The sequence below is a fragment of the Streptopelia decaocto genome (assembly GCF_964273445.1).
Source record: "Streptopelia decaocto genome assembly, chromosome: 1".
NCBI classification, from domain to species: Eukaryota; Metazoa; Chordata; class Aves; order Columbiformes; family Columbidae; genus Streptopelia; species Streptopelia decaocto.
The window spans coordinates 32977797-33000998 of record NC_138663.1 but is presented as its reverse complement, the minus strand read 5'-3'; the positions used below and the strand labels follow the sequence as shown (position 1 = coordinate 33000998).

The 23202-nt window shown below is 39.2% G+C and overlaps 1 protein-coding gene across 2 annotated transcripts in view; it reads left to right on the top strand.

Moving 5' to 3' along the window:
• NELL2 (neural EGFL like 2) overlaps positions 1 to 23202 on the top strand; it is a 152785-nt gene that overhangs the window by 29055 nt on the left and 100528 nt on the right. For both annotated transcript variants that reach the window (XM_082043446.1, XM_082043445.1), the window contains exons 4-9: positions 5427 to 5600; positions 5706 to 5802; positions 10452 to 10524; positions 10699 to 10781; positions 11837 to 11965; positions 13240 to 13342. In XM_082043446.1, the coding sequence (XP_081899572.1) occupies positions 5427 to 5600; positions 5706 to 5802; positions 10452 to 10524; positions 10699 to 10781; positions 11837 to 11965; positions 13240 to 13342 (659 nt within the window). The remainder of the gene's footprint in view (positions 1 to 5426; positions 5601 to 5705; positions 5803 to 10451; positions 10525 to 10698; positions 10782 to 11836; positions 11966 to 13239; positions 13343 to 23202) is intronic.

Genomic DNA, 23202 nt, shown 5'->3' with positions numbered 1-23202 from the left:
ATGCAGCAAAAAGTTTTGTTGGCAGCACATGGCCAGGGCTGTGCTGGTAAACCAAACAGCGCCCAGGCTGAAGCATGGGTCTGCTGTTACCCATTCTGCGTAATTATTGCCATCTTCCTTGGCATGGTCTTGTCTCCTGCAATTAGCACCCTCGCAGATGATGTCGGGGCACGATTTGTAGAGCAGCATTGGCCCGGGACTGTTCGCAACAGGCAATGTGGAAAAGCCTACCCGTTTCAGGGAAAGTGTGAGAGAGCATCCATATGGGTATGAGTTGTAATGGAGCACCAGTGTTAATATTTGTCTTCAGGGCCAGGGAATGGGCCTTGCTGGCTTTATTTATTAGTATAGGCATAGAACTTGAGATCAGCTTACTGAATTTAGGTTGCTCTTGGAGCTGACTTACTCTTTTTGACTGATGAATTCTACATAATGGGAGAGCTTCATCAGGTCGACCCGAGAGACTGGTTTCACTGTCCCATTGTTTGTGTACTCTGTTTTGATATGGGAAATACTCGCTTCTGATTTCAACCTCTCTTCACTAGGGATCTCTGCTTCCAAATAGGTAATAACTGCAACAAAGAGCATTTGAGAAAGTCTTTGAGAGAGTCTTAGATTTAACCTATCTCGCTGTCATGTTATCAAGTGTTTAATCCTGGACCCTACAAGCCTTGCTGCGAGAATGTTTGTTTCTATCAAAAGATTTGGTTTTAATGAATGGATCAGAATTTTAGAACAAAGATATCCTATGTCATAACATTATTGGCTTGCTTTAAAACTTTTCAGCATAAGAAAGGGACAGAAACTGAATTAGTGGCTTTTCTGTCCACTGTGCACTTGCTACCAACTTAACCAGAGAAATGAAGACCAGTTTTTTTTATTTATCACTCCCCAGCAAAACTGACAGTCATCTCCTCCCTACGTGAAGCTCCAGATAGTCAGGGAAAAGGGCAAAGCCAGTAAGGCCCAGTGGTAGTGTAAAGTGAGAGGTGGGGACTAGTCTTTTACAGGTATCATGCAGTTGCCACTTGGTGTTTAGAATCCATCTGGGGATATTTGGGTGCCATGTTGTTCTGGGGGGTGTACCAAGCAGTAAATACACTTAGCTAATGTTTCAGAACACTTTAGCATTACTTCAAAAAGAAAAATAAGGCTCACAGTCCTGACTACCCTGTCATCATACCATGGAAAATAGCAAATAACACATTGCTGAACGTGGTGGCTGTGTGGCATGAATTGCTTTTACATCTTCATAATCTATACTCAGCAGAATGGCTTACTGCTATTGTAGTCATAGTTTGCAATAAATAGGGTCTACTGAGTACTGAGTAGGATGTCTTTTTTTTTTTTATGTTTTATGTAATTATACCTAACAAAAAAGTCATGACTTTCATATAAAAAATCTTCAGATTAAGATTTTTATAAGCAATGGAGATACAGATTTTAAGTTTTTTCTTAAGTGCATACTAGTCTTTAAATTTTTTGGTTCTCCTTTTCTTCTTGGTGTAGATCAAAGAGCTGTGAAGAACTCTTTTAATACTATACTTAAAATTTGAGTTGTAAAAGTTAAAAAAAAAAACAAAACAAAACCACCAACCCACACTGTAATAAATTCCTAAGCAGCAGTCATGATATCTTGCCTTTATCTTCTAAAGCATTTGTCTGCATGCTGGAAATGGAAGTTGATTTTTATTAATTGCCTGGAGTAAGAGTGGGCAACTACAGTGTGCATTTGCTGTGTGAGCGGGGATGCCAAATGCGTGAGTGAGCCATCAAAGACTTGGCATTACCAATGCTGGCTGTAGCTGGAAGGGCCGTACGTCCCTCTTCTCAAAGGCTGCTACTACGTATACCAGAACCATCTGGTGTTTTACCTCCTACATCTCTAGCTTTTTGCTATACCTCCTGGCTTCCACGGTCTCCCTCATGCTGGTCTGTCACAGCCTGAGGAGCAGGTCCTGCCCAGGCTCCTGCAGACCATGTGCCCTTTGCTGGGACGTACAGTAGCAGCTTCACAGCTGAGCAGAACTGCTGGCTCTCAACTCTTATCCAGCAGTGATGATGGATGAGTGCTGGGCAGCAGAGAAAACATTGCTGCTTTCTGTCTGAAATTCCTCTGGGAATATGAAGATAAGCTCCGCCTTAGTCAGTACATCAGGGTTTGCTGTCTGAATGGTTTTCAAGCAGAGCGTCTTGGTGGCCTTGGCTGTTGCCTTTGCAATGGTTGTGCCTGCACAGACTTATCTGCAGAGATGTAACAACCTTTTTTCAGGTTGGCATTTTCTTATCCATATGTCAAAGGTGGTAAACCTAAACACATATCATCTCCCCACTAAATTAAATCCATTTGACCCAAAGTGTGTGAGGTTTTCAAGGGGTTAAAATCAAGTAGGCTGGTATTGATTAAACAACCACAGAGATCATGGACATTAGTAAAGGGGGAAGCAGCTTCTGCTGTTGTACTGTCTTTCTCATTATGGTTTATTTTTCACTCCAAGACCCATTTGCAGCATATAAGAGTGCTTTGGAGCTGTGAGGAGAGGCAGTAGTGATGTTAGTAACGGGAATTCTTGAGCTGATGCTCTCCCTGCAATGGCTGGGCTGGGCTGATGTGGACAAAACAGTGATTCAGCTGATGGGGTTCCCCTGAAACTTTTCAGTAATGAGATTCTTGTTTAGGAGAAGACTGCAGTATCATGCAGTTATGATGTCCTTTGGGAGTATGTCCTATAGGAACTAAGATCACTCTCTTTTCTCTCTCGAAAGATTAGTAGTCGTGAGCATACAGAGAAGTGTATTTTTGTCACTATAAATGAATTTTTAAAGTCCAGATGTATTTGTTAATGCTTAGCCTGCTTTCTCAAAGACTCTTCCAAACCTTTGGAAAGCATGTACCCAAGTGTTACAGCCTCACAGATGGCATGAGAAGCCTCACTGGGGGTAGACCTTGGATTTCCACCCGTATCTGTCAGTGCTGAGGCTTGTCCCGTCTTTTGAGACTCATGAGACTGAGACAGAGCCATTTAAGTCCAAGCAGTTAAGCAAATCTAGAAAAGTGGAATAGCAAGCACAGTATTTTGAAAAAAATAAAGAGGAAGCGGTAAACTTTCACTTCCCTGTGTCTCCGTGTTAGGGCGTTAGTTCAGGCTGAAGGGAGTATTGTTCCAGCTGTCATTCCACTTGCTTTTCTAATTTTTCTTGCAGCCTCTACAGATTATTAGTAAACCATAAATTATTCTCCTAATAATTCTCCTTATGGCTGTTATTTTCTTTTCTATTTTGATGCACATTTTCTCTAACAATCATCAAGCCTTTGGAAGGTAGATGTATTTCTTAGTTTACCAAATGGAACAACAAAAGAGATTGCCTGTGTATCTCAAAACAGCGTGTTAATCATAGTTAAAACAAAGCCCCAAGTGTCCCCAGTTTTTGTGCAGCTTTGCATAGCAAGTTTTCCTCGCTTATTGCAGCGTCATTGAATGTTGGCACCTCTCTCAGCAGTTCTTAATTCCTGAATTTTTTACAGTCGATCTTCTTTTGATTGGGAAATTCATGTTTCATTCTGAGAGATTTCCTTGTCTAACTTGCATAAGGGGGCAACGTGACTGTTCATTTTATACCTTCTGTACTGACTGTATGTCTACTGGTGTAGTTTGTTCCCTGCCTGCATCTTTGTGTGCTGGCATCAGTTCTCTCATTGAAGAGAGCAGGAGCTATCTCTTGGTTCTACCAGGAGATAATATTTCAACATATCCATCCCTTTCTTCTTCTAGATTGTATCTTCAATGGGGTGGAGATGCTTAAAAGTTGCTGGAGGACTCCAGTTCTCTAACGTTCCACTTCTTCCTTAGGTTGAGAGTGACCTTATTTTTATCCTTGAAGCTTGAGTTATGAAGGAGGTTATTAAGTTGAATGATGTCCTGCCACTATTGCCCATTTTTTTTTCCAGCCAGACCTTCAATTAGTTTACACTTCTTGCCAATGCAAAAATTATTTTTGGGCCACAAGGAGGTAAATTATGTCAGATTATAAAATACATTGCTGACTCTAGTGAACTACGGTGTTAATACTGGTAAGGAAGAATAAATTACCCTTTACCGGTTTTGCCAAAGGGTAATTGTTATTGTGCTCTTGCTAGGCATGTTCCACTGTGAAACACTGTGAAGGAAGATGTGCAGTGAACCCAACCTCCTCCTAGGGAAAATGATCATACAAGATGGTTTTGATTTGGTCTCATCTTCGCTCTTGAAAACTGCAATCATTTTCTTGTCTGTTCTTTAATACAGAGACCTTGTTCAAGTAAATGACATCACCCTAAAACACATGTGCACTCAGATTGCAAACCACTGTCATGCCTGATTGCAGATGTAGCAGCAAAACCAGACAAAAATGAATTGTCCATTCTCTCAGTTGTGCATCTCGCCACATACAGTGTTATTTTCCTTGCTTTTTAGCTGTAGGCTGCATGTGATTATTAGAGAATCTGCATTTCTGTTTTTCTTTCCTGTTTTAAAAGCAATTTTTTTTGAGGGGGGGACTTAAAAATGAGAAACACCGTACTTAAAAGACAAATGTTTTGTCAAGCTTGTTCCCAGAAGAGGTCTGATATACAAGAAATAGGTCTATCTAAGTACCAAGTTTAGTTATGGGATGATTTTTAAATTGATCTGCTGGAATTTCACCAGCAAAACTTGTGTTTGCAATGTGCAAATCTAGTGTATGGTGGACTTATCTTGGTACAGCTGCAATACTGTATTTTTACCATGCATATAAATATATACATGCATATACGTACGTACATATACACACACGTATATATTAATATATGTGCACACACACCAATACACGTACTTATTTAACAAAGCAGGTAGGTAGACATTATAAATTGTTCTGAAGAATTAGCGCTTCTCGATTTTTGTATTTCTTCAGAGAAATTTCATTGTGAAAAATGGAAGGGGTGTTAACAGTACATCCAAAAGCAAACAAAGCAGTGTCCAGTCTTGGTTCTTGCTTACTTCCCTGGTTGGTAATGATTAATGACGTCCTTATCACAAAACTTGGTGTTGTCTTCCATGCATTCATGACTTCAGAGTATCCTTACTGTGCTTTTAGGATATGAAGCATTTATTCACAATAGGGTAGCTATATTTCCAATCATATTGTGTTACGAAAAATAGTTTCTTAGCAGAAAAAAAATTTGGCTTGTGATCTTGTGTACTTACATGACAGTTGGAACCTGCTGCTCTGTGTTATTAAGAGGGATGCAGTGCAAGTCTGGAAAGTGTCTACTTTCATCTTTGTGTCTCCTTGCTTGTTTTTCCCTCTCTTTTAAATTGTCCCTGTATCATAATGAGAAGTTGTATTACGTAAAATGTTGCTGTGCTGATAAGAATGGTTCATGACATGATGATACATTTGTGTTACAGGTACCTGGAGTTGGAAAGCAGTGGTCATCGGAATGAAATCAGGTTGCATTATCGTTCAGGCAGTCATCGCTCCCACACAGAAGTATTCCCATACATTTTGGCGGATGATAAATGGCACAGGCTTTCCTTAGCCATCAGTGCCTCTCACTTGATTTTACATGTGGACTGCAATAAGTAAGTAAAGAGTGTTGTTTGGTAAGTTATCACATTTGGAACATTCCAGCTCTGAGTAAATTAACTGATGACAACTTGGGATTTTGTTTTGCCCTTCCTTTTCAGAATTTATGAGAGAGTGGTGGAGAAGCCCTTCATGGACTTACCTTTGGGTACAACCTTTTGGCTGGGACAGAGGAATAATGCACATGGTTATTTTAAGGTATGCATTCTCTGAAAGGAAAAGAGTGAACTTAAATAACAAAGATTAAGGGATTGGAGCATCTTTCATAGGAGGAGAAGCTGAGAGAGCTGGAATTCTTCAGCCTAGAGAAGAGAAGCTCAGGGGCAATCTCATCCATGGGTATAAATACCTGAATGTGTGGTGGGAATGAAGATGAGGGATCCACACTCTTCCCAGCTGTGCCCACTGACAGGCTGAAGATTAATAGGCAAAAACTGAAACACCCGAAATTCCATTTGAACATAACAGAACAGTTCTGTTGTGAGGTGGGTCAGAATAAGATGAATATGGAGCTGTTCAAAAGCCATTTGGACACCGTCCTGGGCAACCTGCTGTGGCTGATGCTGCTTGAGCAGGGGAGTTGGAGTAGATGATCCTAGGAGGTGCCTCCCAACCTCAACCAGTCTGTGCTTCTGTAATCATAATAGTTCTGAGTGTTGTGTATAAGCATATCTGATGCAGTGAGCTGTTTCCATCAGACTGGACTGCACTAAAAGTTGCAGATCTGCATGCATAGGGCTCGGTGCATAGGCATAGGGCATAGGGCAGCCAAAAGCAGCCTAAGACTGGTAATGGTAAATGACCTTTAAGATCATTTAGTCCAACTGTTAACCCGACACTGGCACTAAACCATGTCCGTAAGAACCTCATCTTCACATCTAAACACCTCCAGTGATGGTGACTCAACCAGTTTCCCTGGGCAGCCTGTTCCAATGCCTGACAGTCCTTTCAGTGAAGAAATTTTTCCTGATATCAAATCTGAACCTCCCCAGTGCAACTTGAAACCATTTTGTCTTGTCCTATCACTTGCTACTTCAGAAAACAGACTGACACCCTCCTCGCTACAAGCTCTGTTTCATAGCTTTTTTGTGCGTGTCACAGAACACCGCAGTCTAGGGAATTCCAGTTTCATTGCCTTTATGAGATTCAGATTTCATCACAATATCTTCTCGGCTCAGAAATGAATGAGATGACTAGCATCAATGAAGAGAATGGTTTTTTTTCCCCAGAGGAAGAATATTTGTACATGCCTTTTTGCTTACTGCTTCTGCTTTGACACACATATATAGCAAGCACCTGGTGTTTAGCAAGATGGAAGAAGTGAATGCTGTGTTGAACTGGAGTGTAAATTTTGGTTCCTCTGAGTCCATTAGGTGGCAATCATTGGTCACAGGACCTATCAGTGGTTTGGCCTCAGTCTTCTCTGGAGCTGCTTTAACAAATGATGGCATCCCTGTGGATCCCTTCGACACTATAGTCCTGTTTTCCTCCTTGTAGATATCTTTTTACTTCTGCTGCAAAACAGAATTGATGATGTTGATCACAGACCGAATAACTTTTTAAAATATGGCCTGCTAAGTCTTTTTTTCAGTGTAAAACATTTTGACTATGGTTTTCACAGCAAGTTCTGTGCTTTTGTGCCAAAGTCAGTTTTTGGAGGTTGAAATACTGTTTGCTATACTTAAATGCTAATTTATGTCCTTGTTGTGTATGAAATACAGAGGTCCAGTGGGGCACTCAGATTTGAAAACTGAAGCATGACTTTGGTTTTATTTTTCAATTTGTGTTTTCTTTCCTCCAAAAGACTACAAGGATGTCTGTTAAACAAGATGCAAAATTGTATTTCTGTCTTAAATAAGCAGTTGACTCCAAGAATAAAATCAGAAAATGTTGATACACTGCTTAAATTGATCTCAGATACACTTTGTTTATTGTACATGCTTATATTAATAGTTAATAGTTTTAAAAATATTCCTTTTTTTTGTTCTTTCTCAGTTTTTGACTTGATTATATTCTTCTTTCTGCCAAATCATGTTCACTGTGAAGAAGCTCATTAGATGTAGAATAATAAGTACTCCAGTAGTGGACTGTATTTTTTGTTTCTTTCTTTTCAAGAAGGATAAACTTAAAATATGTGGAGAATTTTGCCTCAGTTACAAATATAAACCAGCTTAACAGAAATACAGAAATGGACAGCTGTTAAAAGAGCATTGATATAGCTAAAACATATTGTGCTAAGTGATTTCTTTAGCATAATATAGTACCAATGGTCAAACCACATCTAAAAATGTGACATGGAAGACAGGAGATTCACTGGTTTAGAAGAGGAGGACTTTCAAAACTTCCTAGTGTTTTGGAGAGCCTATCTTTTTAGACACTAGCTGTGGGACAACTCCTACTGATCTGATTTTGAGAGGTCCAAGTGCTTAGCTATTTCCAAAAATTGGACTGCTTTGAGTGATTAAATGGCTTGTCCAGAGGGATAAAAGTACTGTAAATCGTTAGTCACTCTAAAAAGATTTTATTTGGCTGTATTTGATTTTGGACCTCATATTGCTACACTAAACCAATGTGCCAGGAGATGTATTCACTCTGGGTTGTATTTGTACTTGTTTCACCTTAAGGTCTGAAGTCTGTGAGAGCAATACTGGCTATCTGATTTCTGGTACCATGTAACTTCTCTCAGTACCTGGCATCCAGTAGTGTGTTAATTTGAACCCCTAGATTCTTTAGGAGCCTGTGCACAACCTTTCATGTACTGTCAGGAGATTCTGGTTTGGGAAACCAGTTGGGGTAGATCTTACAGCTCACTGTTGTTATTTTGGGAGAACAAAAAGGAACCTGAACTCCTGGCAAGTGGCAGAATCAGCTCATGTCACAGTTGTTATATGATTAATAACCCTCCTCAAATAGTTGGAGGAACTTGACGGTTAATAGCTATATGATCTGGATACTGGCTAATGTGTTCAGAGAGTTTTAAAGTTGAATGGGTTGGACCCTGCCTTTCCTCCTTTTAATGAAAATGCCATAACTTGGGTTGACATGAGTTTGAAATTGATGACTCCAAGGAAGGAAGGGAGGATAAATTATTACAGTGAGGTTTTTGGTGTGCTCTTTAAAGAGGTCTTTGCTCCTGACTTCCAGAACATGTGCTGTGGAAAGTCCTGATGTGAAGCTCTCTCTCAAGCACACTTATTTTTTCACTTAGAATCATAGGATCATTCTGGTTTGAAGAGACCCTTAGGATCGAGTCCAACCATAACCTAACTCTAGCACTAAACCATGTCCCTAAGAGCCTTGTCTGTATGCCTCTTAAACACCTCCACAGTGACTCCATCACTTCCCTGGGCAGCCTGTTCCACTGTTTCACCACCCTCTCTGTGAAGAATTTTTTCCTAATATCCAATCTAAACCTTCCCCAGTGCAACTTGAGGCCATATCTTCTTGTCCTACCACTTGCTACTTGGGAAAAGAGACCAACACCCTCCATGCTACAACCTCCTTTCAGGTAGTTGTAGAGACTGATAAGGTCTCCCGTCAGCCTCCTTTTCTCCAGACTAAACAGCCCCAGCTCCCTCAACTGCTCCTCGTAAGACTTGTGCTCACCAGCTTCATCCCCCACCTCTGCACTCTGTCAAGCACCTCAATACGTTTCCTATAGTGAGGGACCCCAGACTGAATCACTGGAGTTCCTTGTGCAGCACTGAGGAGCATCCAGTAGCCCTAGATCATAGCTTTGTTGTTAAGGTGGAAAGGTAGGCATGATACTTAAGTACCCTCTTAGCTGCTCTCCAGTGACACCTGCTCTTCTCTGTAGGTCACTTAGGTTGCTAAGTCATTCATTCACTGGAGGTCAAAATTCTGGTTCTTTGATGTTGCAACATCTGTATTGAACACCATGTGTATGTGGATGAAATGCTGACTTTTGCATTTAGTTTGTATTGTGCTCTTAGTGTCGTGAAACATTATCAGTATGTTGTAATTATTTTGCTTTTCCTCCTAAGAAGGAGTTTTGGAGATGTAGGGAGGGAGTCATGAATGAAAGTGACATCTGGAGTGAATATGATGGGATAGCTCACTTTGAAGTTACTATTTGGCCTTTGCTTTTGGAGAGCAGCAAGGTGGCTGCTAGTTGTACCTTAATGACTAAGGTTGCATGTAAATTCTGCCTGCAAGCATGGGATCTATTCTTCTGGGTGAAACTGGCCCTTTCCAGATGGTATAGTTAAATTTCACGCTAAGCTTCCCATTCCTCCAAAGTCTTGACGACATGTGACTCAGCAGCTGTGTAACAGACATGTTGTTTCTCTGCATTCTGCGTGCTTTATGGAAAGATCCTGATCAAAGTCATAAAGGGTTTGCATGAATGTGCTTTTCCTGACTCAAGTTTCTTTAATCTTCACTTCTGCTTGACAGTTATAGCCTAGTGAAACATTTGCATTTTATTTAAAAGTGTTTCAAAGTAACTGAAACTGCAGCTGTTTTTCAAATTACTTTTAAAGGTCATTTTCAAGCTTTTCTGCAATGGCTAACTAAAAATAACAATGAATTCAAAACAACCAAACTCTTGCCACATAATTACATCTTGACATTTAATCTCATGTCTTTAAAATTATTTGCTTCTTATGTCTTTAAAAAAGATTCTGCAAGTCTGTATTAGTACATCTATTTTACTTTATTCTTCTATCACTGCATTTGGTCCAGGCAAGAAGCTGTGTATTTATAAGTATTGTTTTTATCAGACAGTTTTTCTGTGTAAGCTTTAATGTTTTACGTGGTGAATGAAAGACATAATTTTGACAGGTAAAAGTAATGCATCCTTTTTCTCCCTCTCCACTTACACATAGGGTATAATGCAAGATGTGCAATTACTTGTCATGCCTCAAGGATTTATTTCTCAATGCCCAGATCTTAATCGCAGTAAGTCTATTAATTCTTATACGATAAAATGAAAGGTGTGCTTTGTGCCTACTTTCTCTCCTACAGGCTTTCTTAAAACCTTGAATTTCAGTGTATCGGTTGTCAACTTTGATATCATTGAACCTATTGTGACTACATGGGAGTTTTCTTAATATACATATTTTGTTATTCTAGCATGTCCAACTTGTAATGATTTCCATGGACTTGTGCAGAAAATTATGGAACTACAAGACATTTTAGCCAAAACATCAGCTAAGGTAATGCTTACTAGGAGCCATGGCATAGAAGAAATGAGGAATCTAAGGCTTTAATTGCTGTGTTTTTAATTTTTTTGTGCATATATGGGGATGTGTGTGTATGTGCAAGATCCCTGCATGATATGTTTATATAATATGTTTCTATTTGTATATCTGTGCTTAGTGTCTGTACATACAAATTCTCAGTTCAGAGAGCTTTCTCATGTTTTAATATTTTTATAGAATCATATATTTTAATAATAAACAGAATCCAAATCCTTGAGTAAGGAAAGAGCTCTTAGATATTCATGCTCTGTCTATTAAGCCAAAAGTCAGTAAACCTAGAATGAAGTAGGTTACTGTGCTTATAGTGCTTATTGCATCAAGACTTACTGGTTGAAGACTTTTCTAGACCTGAGCTGCCAAAGGCATATTCAGACAAAATACATGCAAGACAAGGAATTGATAATCCAAAGCAGCTTTTTATTTTTTTCCGCCTCAAAATATCACATCAAAAGCATTAATATCTGCCAGTGAACATAGACTAGTCTTCTGCTTTTAAATGTCAGTTCTTTAGATGTCTACACGAATTCTGTTACCTGGCTAATTTGGTAAATAAATTATAAAAATGACTTGGTTGAAGTGGAAGAACAGTTAATAATATGTTGGTTTGACCTTTACCTCCACTTCTGCTTCTTTGGTCAGGTTCAGGTCTTCTGTGCATAACCTAATTTCTGCAAGTCGTTGATACAGAGCAAGATTCTTGATCAGCTCACACATACAGAGATAAGAAATCAGGGACCATACTAGTCTTGAACTAGTTACTTTTTTCATGATGCCCCTGATGTTACTAGTGAAAGATGAAATACATTGTGTCTTGCTTCTTAATATCCATCTCCTAATGACTGATGGTTTAATGTATTTGATAATAATTGTTTTAGTATTTTTGACTGCATTTTCCTACACGTATTCTCTCATCTGCATGCTTGACGATAAGGAGGACAGTTTCAATCATGTCTATAATAGTGTGAAAACCACTTACAAATTCAAAACTTTTTTGTGAACTGTAAATGCAGTTGTCCCAAGCGGAGCAGAGGATGAACAAGTTGGATCAGTGCTACTGTGAAAGGACCTGCACAATGAAAGGCACGACTTACAGAGAGTTTGAGTCCTGGACAGATGGCTGTAAGAACTGCACTTGCATGGTATGGCTACGATTTGAGTGGAGACTCAGGAACTCTGGTGTTTCCTCTGATTATGGTGTTATTGTTATAGAGACAAATAATGAGAAAATGTCCAGGTGTATGCTAGGTAGTAACAACAACGAAGTGCTAGATAAGCTGTTCTAGATCTGAGGAATAGTATTAATAAATAAGTTTTCCTATTGTTGCAGCAGTGCCAGCATTTGTAGATCTCCTGTATCACCGTGGGCAGATGCTATACAGTATAGTTAGCTATCATGTTATTCCCATGCACTGAGTTGCAGATGGTTTTTCTCCATGCTTTTTGTCACTATGAACACAGCCTCTTTCTTAGTAAATGATTTAATATATTCCTTGTGTCTGATTCTCATTGGTTACCTTTGGTTACATCTCAATAAGTAATGAAGAGTAAAATGTCAGGGTCATATGCATACTCTGTTATATCGTGAATGAAAAAGATTTGTTAGGTGTATGGAAGATTACCAAAGGTATCACAGCTCCAGAAGTGATTGGAAGTATCCTTTCAGATCACAAACCATGGCATCTTTGTTATTGTCCATTCATGTAAAACACATTAATACCATTTGAACTCATTGAATGCCTAATCCAAAGACCATTAGAAATTAGTAAAAAGGGAGTTGTTATCTGTACTGCACCTTGGATTGATTTGCTGCTATCTGTAATTTGCTAAATGGTTCTCCTTAAGCTCAGTATCATTTTGATCTTTGTATTTCTGGAGGGATATTAATTTTGCTTTTGGTGTTTTGTGGTTGACAAGAAGACGACTTAGTCCATGGTATCAAATCTGGCTGATAGCTTTTAAAATTATTTGAATTTAGTGTTAAATGCATTACGTATTTTTGCCTCAGATTTTTCTTGCAGCTTTATTATTACTATTATTACTTATTAGAAATGTTCTGACTCTTATGTAAAAATCATAAGGCTGAGTATTGTTCTCTGAGCCTATTATTTCACATTAATATGTCAGTTTACTGCTGATTGGCAGAATGTTTTACCTCCAAATAGATTTGCATCTAAAGAAGTTTTTTTATCATTATCATCTCAAAGAACACATCATGCATGTCTAAAAGATTGTAAAGCTATAGTGTCTGTTCTTGTAGTTATTAAAAAAAACATGTTAAAATGTCTTTTTTTTTTTTTGGGGGTGTTGTTAGAGAGTTCATTGAATTGAAAATAATTTTTTAAGCTCCTGTGTTAGAGAACGTCTCTGCTCTTGCTAAATATAACTACCAGTTAAGCACTTTTTATTCTTCTAGAATGGTACTGTGCAGTGTGAAGCTTTGATTTGCCCCCATTCTGACTGCCCGCTTAACTCTGCCCTGGCGTATGTGGATGGCAAATGCTGCAAAGAATGTCAATGTAAGTTTTACTGTGGTGCTTCCTTCTTAGAATTTTTTGGTAATCTGTAAAGAAAATGAACCTTCCTGTAAACATGTCAGTGAAAGAACTGGTCAGGGGATGAAATATTTGGGTTGAGGAATCAGGGAACTTAGACTTCGCTGAAAGATTTTGTGAAGTGGATAACCAGAATGTTTTTATTATTCAGGTGGGGGATATTTTGCTTATTTTAGTTATACTGAGATTTTTTTTTAAGCATAGATATTTCTTATCAGTGTTTAAAAACTAAAAAAAAAAAGTTATTTAAAAAATTTTCTGCAGACTTCCATAGTCTACATTTTTAGACCAAACTGCTAGAAATTCAAGAACAGTTGCCTGGTGTTTGTTTTGACTGGTGTTTCTAATACCTCTATCACAGGAAGAATGTACTTTCAACCTTATGTTATAACGCTAGAAATGGAGGTTCAGATTTATGATTCTTCTGTAATTAAAGGGAGAGAAAACTCATACTAGACCCAAGAGATCAGCAAAAACCAGACACCTAGAAATGTTATTTCACAAAAGGTCAGACAGAATTATACAGAAAACTGGATAGAGGAAATTTAATATTGTAATTTAAGGTTGGTGATTACCTTTTGGTTTTATAGCATTTTGGCATTGTTGCAAATAGGACCAGAGAGGGGAAATTTAGATTTTAGGTTAATCACTATCTAGATGGACTGTATAATACTTCAGGTTGATTATGAATGTTTATCGCACATGTCATAGTTATTTATTTTAGCCTGTGGTGGAATCCATTCTTGAAATTGAGCATGAGATGCACACACTTCTTTATTCTGTAAATGCTGAGATTTTTCTGTGTGGTTTCATCACTCTTCTACTGCTATATAAAACTTCTTACAGACTATAGAGAAATATATAAGTGGTTTAAGTGACATCTTGTAAGGTAAAATTCAGGAAGACATTTTGTACTCCATTGATCTTGCTCCCACTGGAGTTTATTAATATTTAATTGTGTTAGAAGTTACACAAACCATCCCATTTTATGAAACCTTAACTTACTCGAGTAGATTAATTCTAATTGAGAGGAAATGAAAATACTTTTTTTTTTTTAACCAGCTACACAGAATTTCCATGCTTATTAGATGGCTCAGGGAGTTGGTAATTCAGGGATGTGAGATGTGTAGAGTTCAAGCCTCTATTTATATCTTTGACCATATTGGCAGAGTTTGATATCCTGGTCCTCTGAAGTATGTTTTTGTAAAGTACCACCTGTGAATTGAGTTGGGAATTCTTCATCCAGATGTTAATATGGAAGTGCTCACATCATAAGACTTCTTACAAAGTTGTTTTTCTTGGGAGCCTTGAGAAAGGTCAAGAAATGTGAATAAGCATATGGACACTGACCTTGTCATAAAGCATTACTGCTTCTTCCCGTTAACATACAGTTCTGGTACAGCACACTGAAGTTTACTCTGATATTGCCTTTTTGATATTCTTAATGTTATCAAAAGCTTTTTAGCTTCCAGTGCGGTTAATTTCATGCCACTATATAACTCAATTTGTAACTAGTATGCATATATGTAACTCTCTTGACAAACTACCAGAAAAATGATTAGATCAAAAAATAAAACTAAAAAATTATCTTGAAAAAATATTCCTAATTTGATCTAGGTTGTTTAAAGTGTGTTTAAAAAAAAAAAAAAAAATCAACTTTTTAAGTGGCCAGCTCGCTGGAACCAAAGGATGGAGAGTGTCAATTGGAGTCCCATTGACAAGGTAGTTAAATTCCAGTGAAAGACTGTAAAGAGTGGAAGTTAGAGGCAATGGAAACTCACTTATCCTCCAGGCCAGTTTGTTGGAAAGGCTGAGTTGTCACTGAGTTCATAGATATGTGCCAGCTGTATCCTGACTCCTTGTTATCTTCATCTCAAGGTCTGAGCTGACTGCGGTGTCAAGGTTTAACCAGGACACTGCGGTCAGTGTGCTCAGTGACCACAGTTCTTGCTCAAGGGGTCAGGGCTGAAATCTACTATTTGGACAGTTTCTGAGAATAACTTGTTGTTGTTGTTGTTGTTGTTTTAAATTCTTAGAACAATATCAGGGGATGTGACATCTGACTAGATTATGCAGAGTGAACACAGATGGCTTATAATTGGGTAAGCTGCTAATTAGGGTGTGTTGCTCAAGGAGGCACTATCCTCAGTATTGAACAGTCAATCATAAATGCTGGTAAAAAGTGCTGCTTAATGCACTGTTCTTTAGCTGTGTTTGTTTCAAGACAGAGTTTGGATTGGAAGGGACCTTTTAAAGGTCATCTAGTCCAACCCCCCTGCAATGAGCAGGGACATCTGCAACTAGATTGGGTTGCTCAGAGCCCCGTCCAGCCTGACCTTGAATGTCTCCAGGGATGGGGCATCTACCACCTCTCTGGGCAACCTGTGCCAGTGTTTTACCACCCTCATTGTAGAAAATATCTTCCTCGTGTCTAGCCTGGATATCCTCTCTTTTAGTTTAAAACCATTACTCCTGTCCTATTGCAACAGGCCCTGCTAAAAGTTATGTCCCTGTCTTTCTTATTGGCCTCTTAAGCAACGAAAGGCTGCAATAAGCTCTCCCTGGAGCCTTCTCTTCTCCAGGCTGAACAACCCCAACTCTCTCAGCCTGTCCTCACAGCAGAGCTGTTCCAGCTTTCTGATCATCATGTGGCCTTCTCTGGCCCCTCTCCAACAGGTCCATGTCTTTCCTGCACCAAGGGCTCCAGAACTGGATGCAGGACTTCAGGTGGGGTCTCACCAGAGCAGAGTATAGGGGCAGAATCACCTCGCTTGACTTGCTGGCCACAGTCCTTTTGATGCAGCCTGGGATACAGTTGGCTTTCTGTGCACAGTCAGCTCATGTCCAGTTTTTGATCCCTAGGTATCCCTAAGTTCTTCTCCGCAGGGCTGCTCTCAATCCCTTCATCCCCAGCCTGTATTGATACTGGGGGTTGCCCCAACCAAGGGGCATGACCTTGCACTTGGCCCTGTAGAACCTCATGATGTTGACATGGGCCCACTTCTTGAGCTTGATCAGGTCCCTCTGGATGACATCCCATCCCTCAGGCATGTCAACCATACCACTCAGCCTGGTGTTATGTGTGAGTACGGCTGTTTCCTTTCTGGTGTTGTGATACCTTGTACCAGACAATGGGCTGTTTCTGCCAAATGGTTTTATGAAAACTGCTCAGGCAGTGATAGCTGTGGCAGCCTTGCTGCTTTGTCTCAACCAGTGTGGAGTGCTTCCCTCTGCACTTCTTCCTTTCTTCTGCTGGTGTGCAAACAGAGCCACCAAAAGTGAAAAGATTGGGGTCTGATTTAATGACAGCTGGCACAGAAGAGTAAAAAATGTACAGCAGTTAAGGTTCTCACAGTGACAAGCAAGCAGGCTTCACAGCTAAATATTTTTTTTTTTATCATTTGTTTGTGGGTTTTTTTGTTTTGTTTTTTTGTAGTGATTGAGGATGGATTCATTCTACATGGCTTTAGACATGTAGAATTTGGAAGTATAATCTGTATTTATACTAGTAAATAAAATAGGACAGGTACAGTCTGGTGGCTCTGGGGATAGGTGGCACTTGGTGGCTCAAATGTACATGGCAAAGCTCTTTTTGCCTTGCCCCCCAACAGAGGATCTGCATCCAGATGGCTGACTGGGAATGGCCTCTGATCAGTGCTGGCCCTCTACCCATTCCTGGCATTGTGTCAGAGCACATTGGCTGGTACCAAGCCAAAGTGGTGCCATGAAGTGTGCTAACACTGTAACTGCATGGAAGACTGCAGACTGTAATCAAGCCTTTTCAAGCTTGTTGTCATTTACTGTTTCATTTACCCATCCTTTGGATTTACTAGTATGGATGTCACCAGTTAGGCTCTCTCAATAGCCAGTGGAAGAGACTGGCACCTCCAGATGGCACTTGGTGCTGAGAAGAGTCTGGAGGAGATGGGATGAATTGCCTTCTGGAGGTGCACATTTCTTTCCATGGACTATACAGGGAGCCCAGGCAATTAAAGTAGATACCAAACTTTTAGACAGCTGCAGTTGTGAGGTTAATCTTTCAATCAGTTACTATAATGTAAATCAGGAGTGTCAGATAGGAATGGAAAGCACTGGATTTTTAAGCCTGGTTCTGTTGTTAAGCAGTTATGCTAAGAGACTCATGGGATCCTACCACACTGCCAAGCTGTAGGAGTTGAACCAGCCCAGCATTTAAATATTGGACAATGCAGCTTTGTTTTATCTTGTTTGTTGACATTCTCAATACTTTAGGAATTTCAGCACAAACATTTTCTTAAATGTTTAGTTTGGGGAAGAACCCTTAGTAAGGAATGTTTTAGACTTTTTTCACCAATATTACTTTGACTTTGGCTCTTGTGAGCCAAAAGAAAACAAAAGTAACAAACCCTGACGTTCTCTCCTAACTCCCTACCTTTGTTTGAGGACATTCAGACAACTTGTTCTGTTTTGTCTTGTGTGAAGGTTGATGCTGCTGGCATAAGGAACGGCAATGCATGCAAATTATCATTGTGTTCTCTATTAGACGTAATGGGCTAAAAGAACCAACGATCGTCCAAGGCACATAAATGGGCCAGTGTGTTGGATATATGTTTCAGCTACAGACAAGCTATTAAACACGAATTTCAGCTACCAGAGCATACATCTTAGATCAATGGGAGCTTCCCATGGAGAATTGTTTGGAGCTGGGAAGCACAGAACACTTTCTTTTCTATTCCTAATGCAATTCTAAACCTATCTGAGAAGGTATGTGCAAGAGATCATTAAATTCTTTCTCCTCTGCAGAGACAAATGCATTGTGTGGTGATAGGCACTGAAACAAATCAGGGAGAGATTAAGCTCCCCTACTGACCCTATAAAGTATTCCTTTGGACTTAGCTTAAGAAGTACAAGGACAAGTTCATTTATTTTAAGTGAATTGTGGAAGGACTGCCAATGTCTTAGTAGCTGAGACAATTGCTACTTGGTCAGCAAATCTTTTTATGGTAACTTTTTTATTAGTCTGTGTATTAACACTAAGGCATCACTTCCAATAGCTACAGGATATATGTTATTTTTTAAATGGAACCAGTGTATTTTTAACAAGCTAGGTGATTTTCATTTTTTTTTAAGGCTGAAAGTGATACTCATACCAGTATCTGGTGCAGTAATAACTCCCATCATCAAAGACTCATCTCCAGGAAGAAACTGCTCTCCTCTCATCACTGTCCTCCTCCCAGTAACATTGCAGTTCCTTAAAGACCTCATCCCAAACTATTTAAATCTGTCCCAACAGATTTCAGTGAAGGTTAAAGTCCGAGCCATTATGTTCAAATCTGCAGACAGTGATTTTTCCATGCACACATTTTTTTTTCTGAAACAGGACCTTTAGCTTTCTAGAGCATGATAGCCAATAACGCAAGTATTTTAAGCAACCATAAGAAGCATAGGGCTGTGTTGGATCAGCTCACCCTTCTGTTGCTAGCAAACTTGAGAGAAAGCACATAGAGGGGTTCTATAACTCGGGAAGGATTTTTGGACAAAATAATTAAAACATAAATATGGACATGGTAGCTCTTATAACGTGGGTGGGTTTCTGATGCAGTGATCTGTCTTGCTAGTTTACAGAAATTTAATTATATAATAAAAGCTAAGGGAATTTCCCCTTTTACTCATCATGATGTGTTGATCTTTCCTGAAAGCTACTCACTTTCCTGCAAGCTCCAGTGCTTGTAGCCTACTGACAGTGAGAAGGATCTGTGAAAGCCCATCTGCTTCTCATTTGTGCACCAATTGACCATCAGCAAGAGTACAAAAAATATTTTTTTAGAAACTTAAGGAATTAAGCTTCCTCTGAAATGCATTATCAGGTGTATTGAAGCATTATGGACTTAAGCCTGTGCTGCTCACTAATATCTATCTTTTCACAAAATTGCCACCTTTCTTAGGGGAATGAAGGACCGGCATTGTCCTGCCTTAGGCGATGTGTGGTGGTGGCAGTGCAGCGTGCCAGCCCCTGCCTCCTGTGCCCAAGTACAAGGAGCTTCTGCATTCAGCGTGGCACAGAGAAGAGGCTGCAGCTCAGAGAAATTATTGAATGACAGTATTAGTGAGCACTGACTTCAACATGCCATATTATCCATGCAGTAAATCAGAGGAAGGGGCATTTTGGAACCCTGAAGAGCAGCTCCAGCAGGATGGCAGGGACAGGACATGGGTCTCAGGGCTGCAGCTCAGGGTGACAGAGAAGGCATCAGTACTGGAGAAAGAAGAGGCAGTTTTTAGCAGTGAAGCGATGATTGGTCATTTATCATAGCTTTTTTAAAGAAGCACACTTTGGAATGTAAAGGAGAAGCAACATTCTGTCTAATGCAAAAGATTAGCTGCTTTTTAGCCTGTATTTATATGTGGCTTTTTAAAGATACAAGTTCAAATAAAGTATGAATTCTGTTACTTTGAGATATTTTTCAAATATGAAAAATCATAAATTAGCCTACTTTAGAATAGTACTAAAAGATACCTGGAATATAGATGTCACTGGATTATTCTCTAGAGCCATGTTATTTATTATAACCTCCTGTAGTCAGCATGAAGACCTTGTAAATGTTATTTAGCATTTAGAGGAATAGTGTCCATTCAGCCTCTGCTTTCTGGATCTTCTATGCTGAAATAATTCATATGAACTCAGGCTTTTGAATCGCATACAATGATAGTATCACATTATAATGACAGATAAAGTGTTATGTACACACTTGTACTACCAAGATGAATTACACTGTATTTTACTTCCCATTTATACCAATTTATTACTTTGGCAACTCTATGTCTTCAAAATAAAGGCAGTATTTATAGTCATTTAGAAATAGGACACAAATATTTTTTATAAAGAGACATTTTTGAAGGGGAAAACATGTATCCTTGAACTCATGAAGGTCAATAAAATGAGTGGAGCTATTTTATATTTATAAAATGGAAAAACATAATTGATGCATGTATCATTTGTGAATCCATTTGTGAATCCAGTGTAGCTCCTACAATCAGTGTCTCACAGGACGGTTGGGGTTGAAAGCCACCTCTGGAGATCATCTGGTCCATTTTCCCCCCAGGCAGGGCCACGTAGAGCCAGTTGCCAAGGACCATGTTCAGATGGCTTTTTGAATATCTACACAGATGGGGACCCCACAGCCTCTCTGGGCAACCCATGCCAGTGCTCAATCACCCTCACAGTAAAAAAGTGCTTTCTGGTGTTCAAATGGAATTTAATGTGTTTTAATTCATGTCTGTTGCCTTTTGTCCTGTCACTGGGCACCACTGAGAGGAATCTGGCTTCCTCTTCTTATTCCCTTTTATCACGTGTTTGCACACATTGGGAAGATCTCCTCAAAGTTTTCTCTTCTCTGGGAAGTGTAACATCTCAAGAAGCTCAGCATTGAGACACTGTGAGAACATTTTGGGGCCTGTCCTATGCTGGGCTCAAAGCCAGCTGAAGACAGGGGAACAACTCCCCTTGCCTTTGGTATGCAAGGCCAATCTCACCCTTGACCCCCAGCTGTTCACTCTCCGCTATGTTTTTAATGGTAAAGCTATAGAAATTTTCAAACTACTCTTATACCATAGCAATAGGTTTGGTATGTCCAGTGGCAAAACTGTCAGGGGCTTTTTGGTACAGAGCTTGTTCTTTGTAAGCTGGGCAGTCAATATACCTCCATTGGAAGGGAAACACTGACTCTCATCACTCGCATTTTCCTCAGCAGTACATTCGCTCTTTTATGTTTGTTATTCTGTGTAAATTAAAATACGGCTTACAGTACATTGAAATAACTTACAGTAATTTGACTTAGAATACTTTGCTTTTATATTTCCTTCCCTTCTTCCCCGTGTCCTTTGAATTGCATCGTTCTGTGTTAATGGAGGAGGACTGGGGGAGTCAGACTTTTCATACATTCAAGTGCATCTCCCTCCCGGATGAGTGATTTTTTTGTAGCTATTCTGGACCCCATGCATTATAGAATTCCACTGGAAGACTCTAGATCTGGAGGCAATGTATCAGTAGATGAGGAGAATTCCAGTTAATGATAGTCATCTAATTTTAGTCCTACTGTGTGCCTGAGGAATGGATTATAAAATAAAGTATGCTTAAGAAAATCCTTATTCATTAAAATACATTACACTAAATGTATAGCAATCTGCACTAAAGAAGAAATTGGAAACTTAATATTGGTAATTTTATTGGCAGAGAATTAAGAATATTTTTTTACACTGGAAATATTGCTGTAAGCTATGCTTTGCTCTCTCCTGCTCTTGTTATAGCTTTTTTTTGTCAAGGCTCTCTGGGAAGAGAACCTATTCTTTTCCATTCGTTTTTCATTATGTTCTTACCAGGGAGTTCACAAAATATAAAATACCTGCAGCGTTATTATTTTCATTTATTTCCAGTGCAAACAAAACATTAACATATGTTAGATATGAATATTTTGGCTTTCAGACAACTGGGAGCAGACATATTGACAGCATTCCAGTCTCTAATAAGTTACTACCCTGACTTTAGTAATGCTGATTTCACCAGAATTTTCTTAGTCAGGTAGCTATGGAATAATAATAAAAATATTCTGATTCTATTTATAATTACAAAAATAACCTAGAATATGTGAGTGTTCACATGGTCATATGTTGATTTCAATGTGTTTGTTCTTACCAGTGATGCACTAATGTCACTCTGCACCTGCATAATTGGAGTGTGGGGTATGGGGGTTTCAATTAATTTATTTATTTGTTTTATTTGGTCCCATAACCAGGAGCACATTGCTACATCAGTAGCTTGTAACTGATGTTCTGGTTTCTGCCTGGAGCTTTTCCTCTGAAGATCTTGCAGATTTCTGTAGTACCAGTAATGATCTTTAGTGGCCATGTGTTCTGAAAAGAGCAGAACTTCACTTTAGTTGAAAACCCCCAAACTGCAGTTTTTGGACAAAGTCACAGAAAAGTAACAAGTTGGAGGCAGAGAGCACTTCATGGAGCTGGACAGAGCAAAATACCGAAAACCAGCTAACCAACCAGATGAAATTCATGGCGTGTGCAATTTGCAAGGACCAGTTTGCACCTGATGCACCCTTATGCAGACAGAATTGCCGCATTGACAAGGGTCACCTGGGTGGAAAGTTGGCCTAGGGGAGACACTGGTAGGAGCCATGAGAGTGTAAAAGAAAGCACACATACACTTTTCTGACAGTGCCTTTGTCATGTGAAAAAATGCGGAGGTTGTGAAGGCTGAAACTCGATAAAGAAAATACTGAAAAAAACCTCACCACAAAACCATCAATAATGTGATCTTATTTCCCTGACAGTCTAAGGAAGATATAGTAAACTATGAGTGAAATTGATTCAGTGAGATTAATATAAAATGATGTATACTGTTATCCTTTATTTGTATGTTTGTAAAGATAATGATTTGAACTAGTGGCTTTCAGTCTTTTGAATGGCAGAAGTTTGAAGTTTTTTCAGTGGAAACGTGAAGTGAATAAAGCCTGCTACTGCGTGGTTCATTCTCTTAGCCGTCACTTGCACATATCTGAAGTGTGATGTACAGACCTCTAGGCTATTATTGATCACTGGTCCTACATCTGTCAGCTCATAAAATATATTCAGCTTCAAATAATGGCCACTTTGTCCCATGTGAGACACAGCTTCAAAACTGAAATCTCAGCAGATATGGTGTTACAGTCTTTCCTCATCTTCCGTTCCTTTCCAAACAATCATTGCAGTCCTCTTTATTTCAAGTTCCTGATACTTGCTTTCTTCACTGTACCAGGCACAGTGCTGAATCCACAGTGATTCTCCAGTTTTTGTAT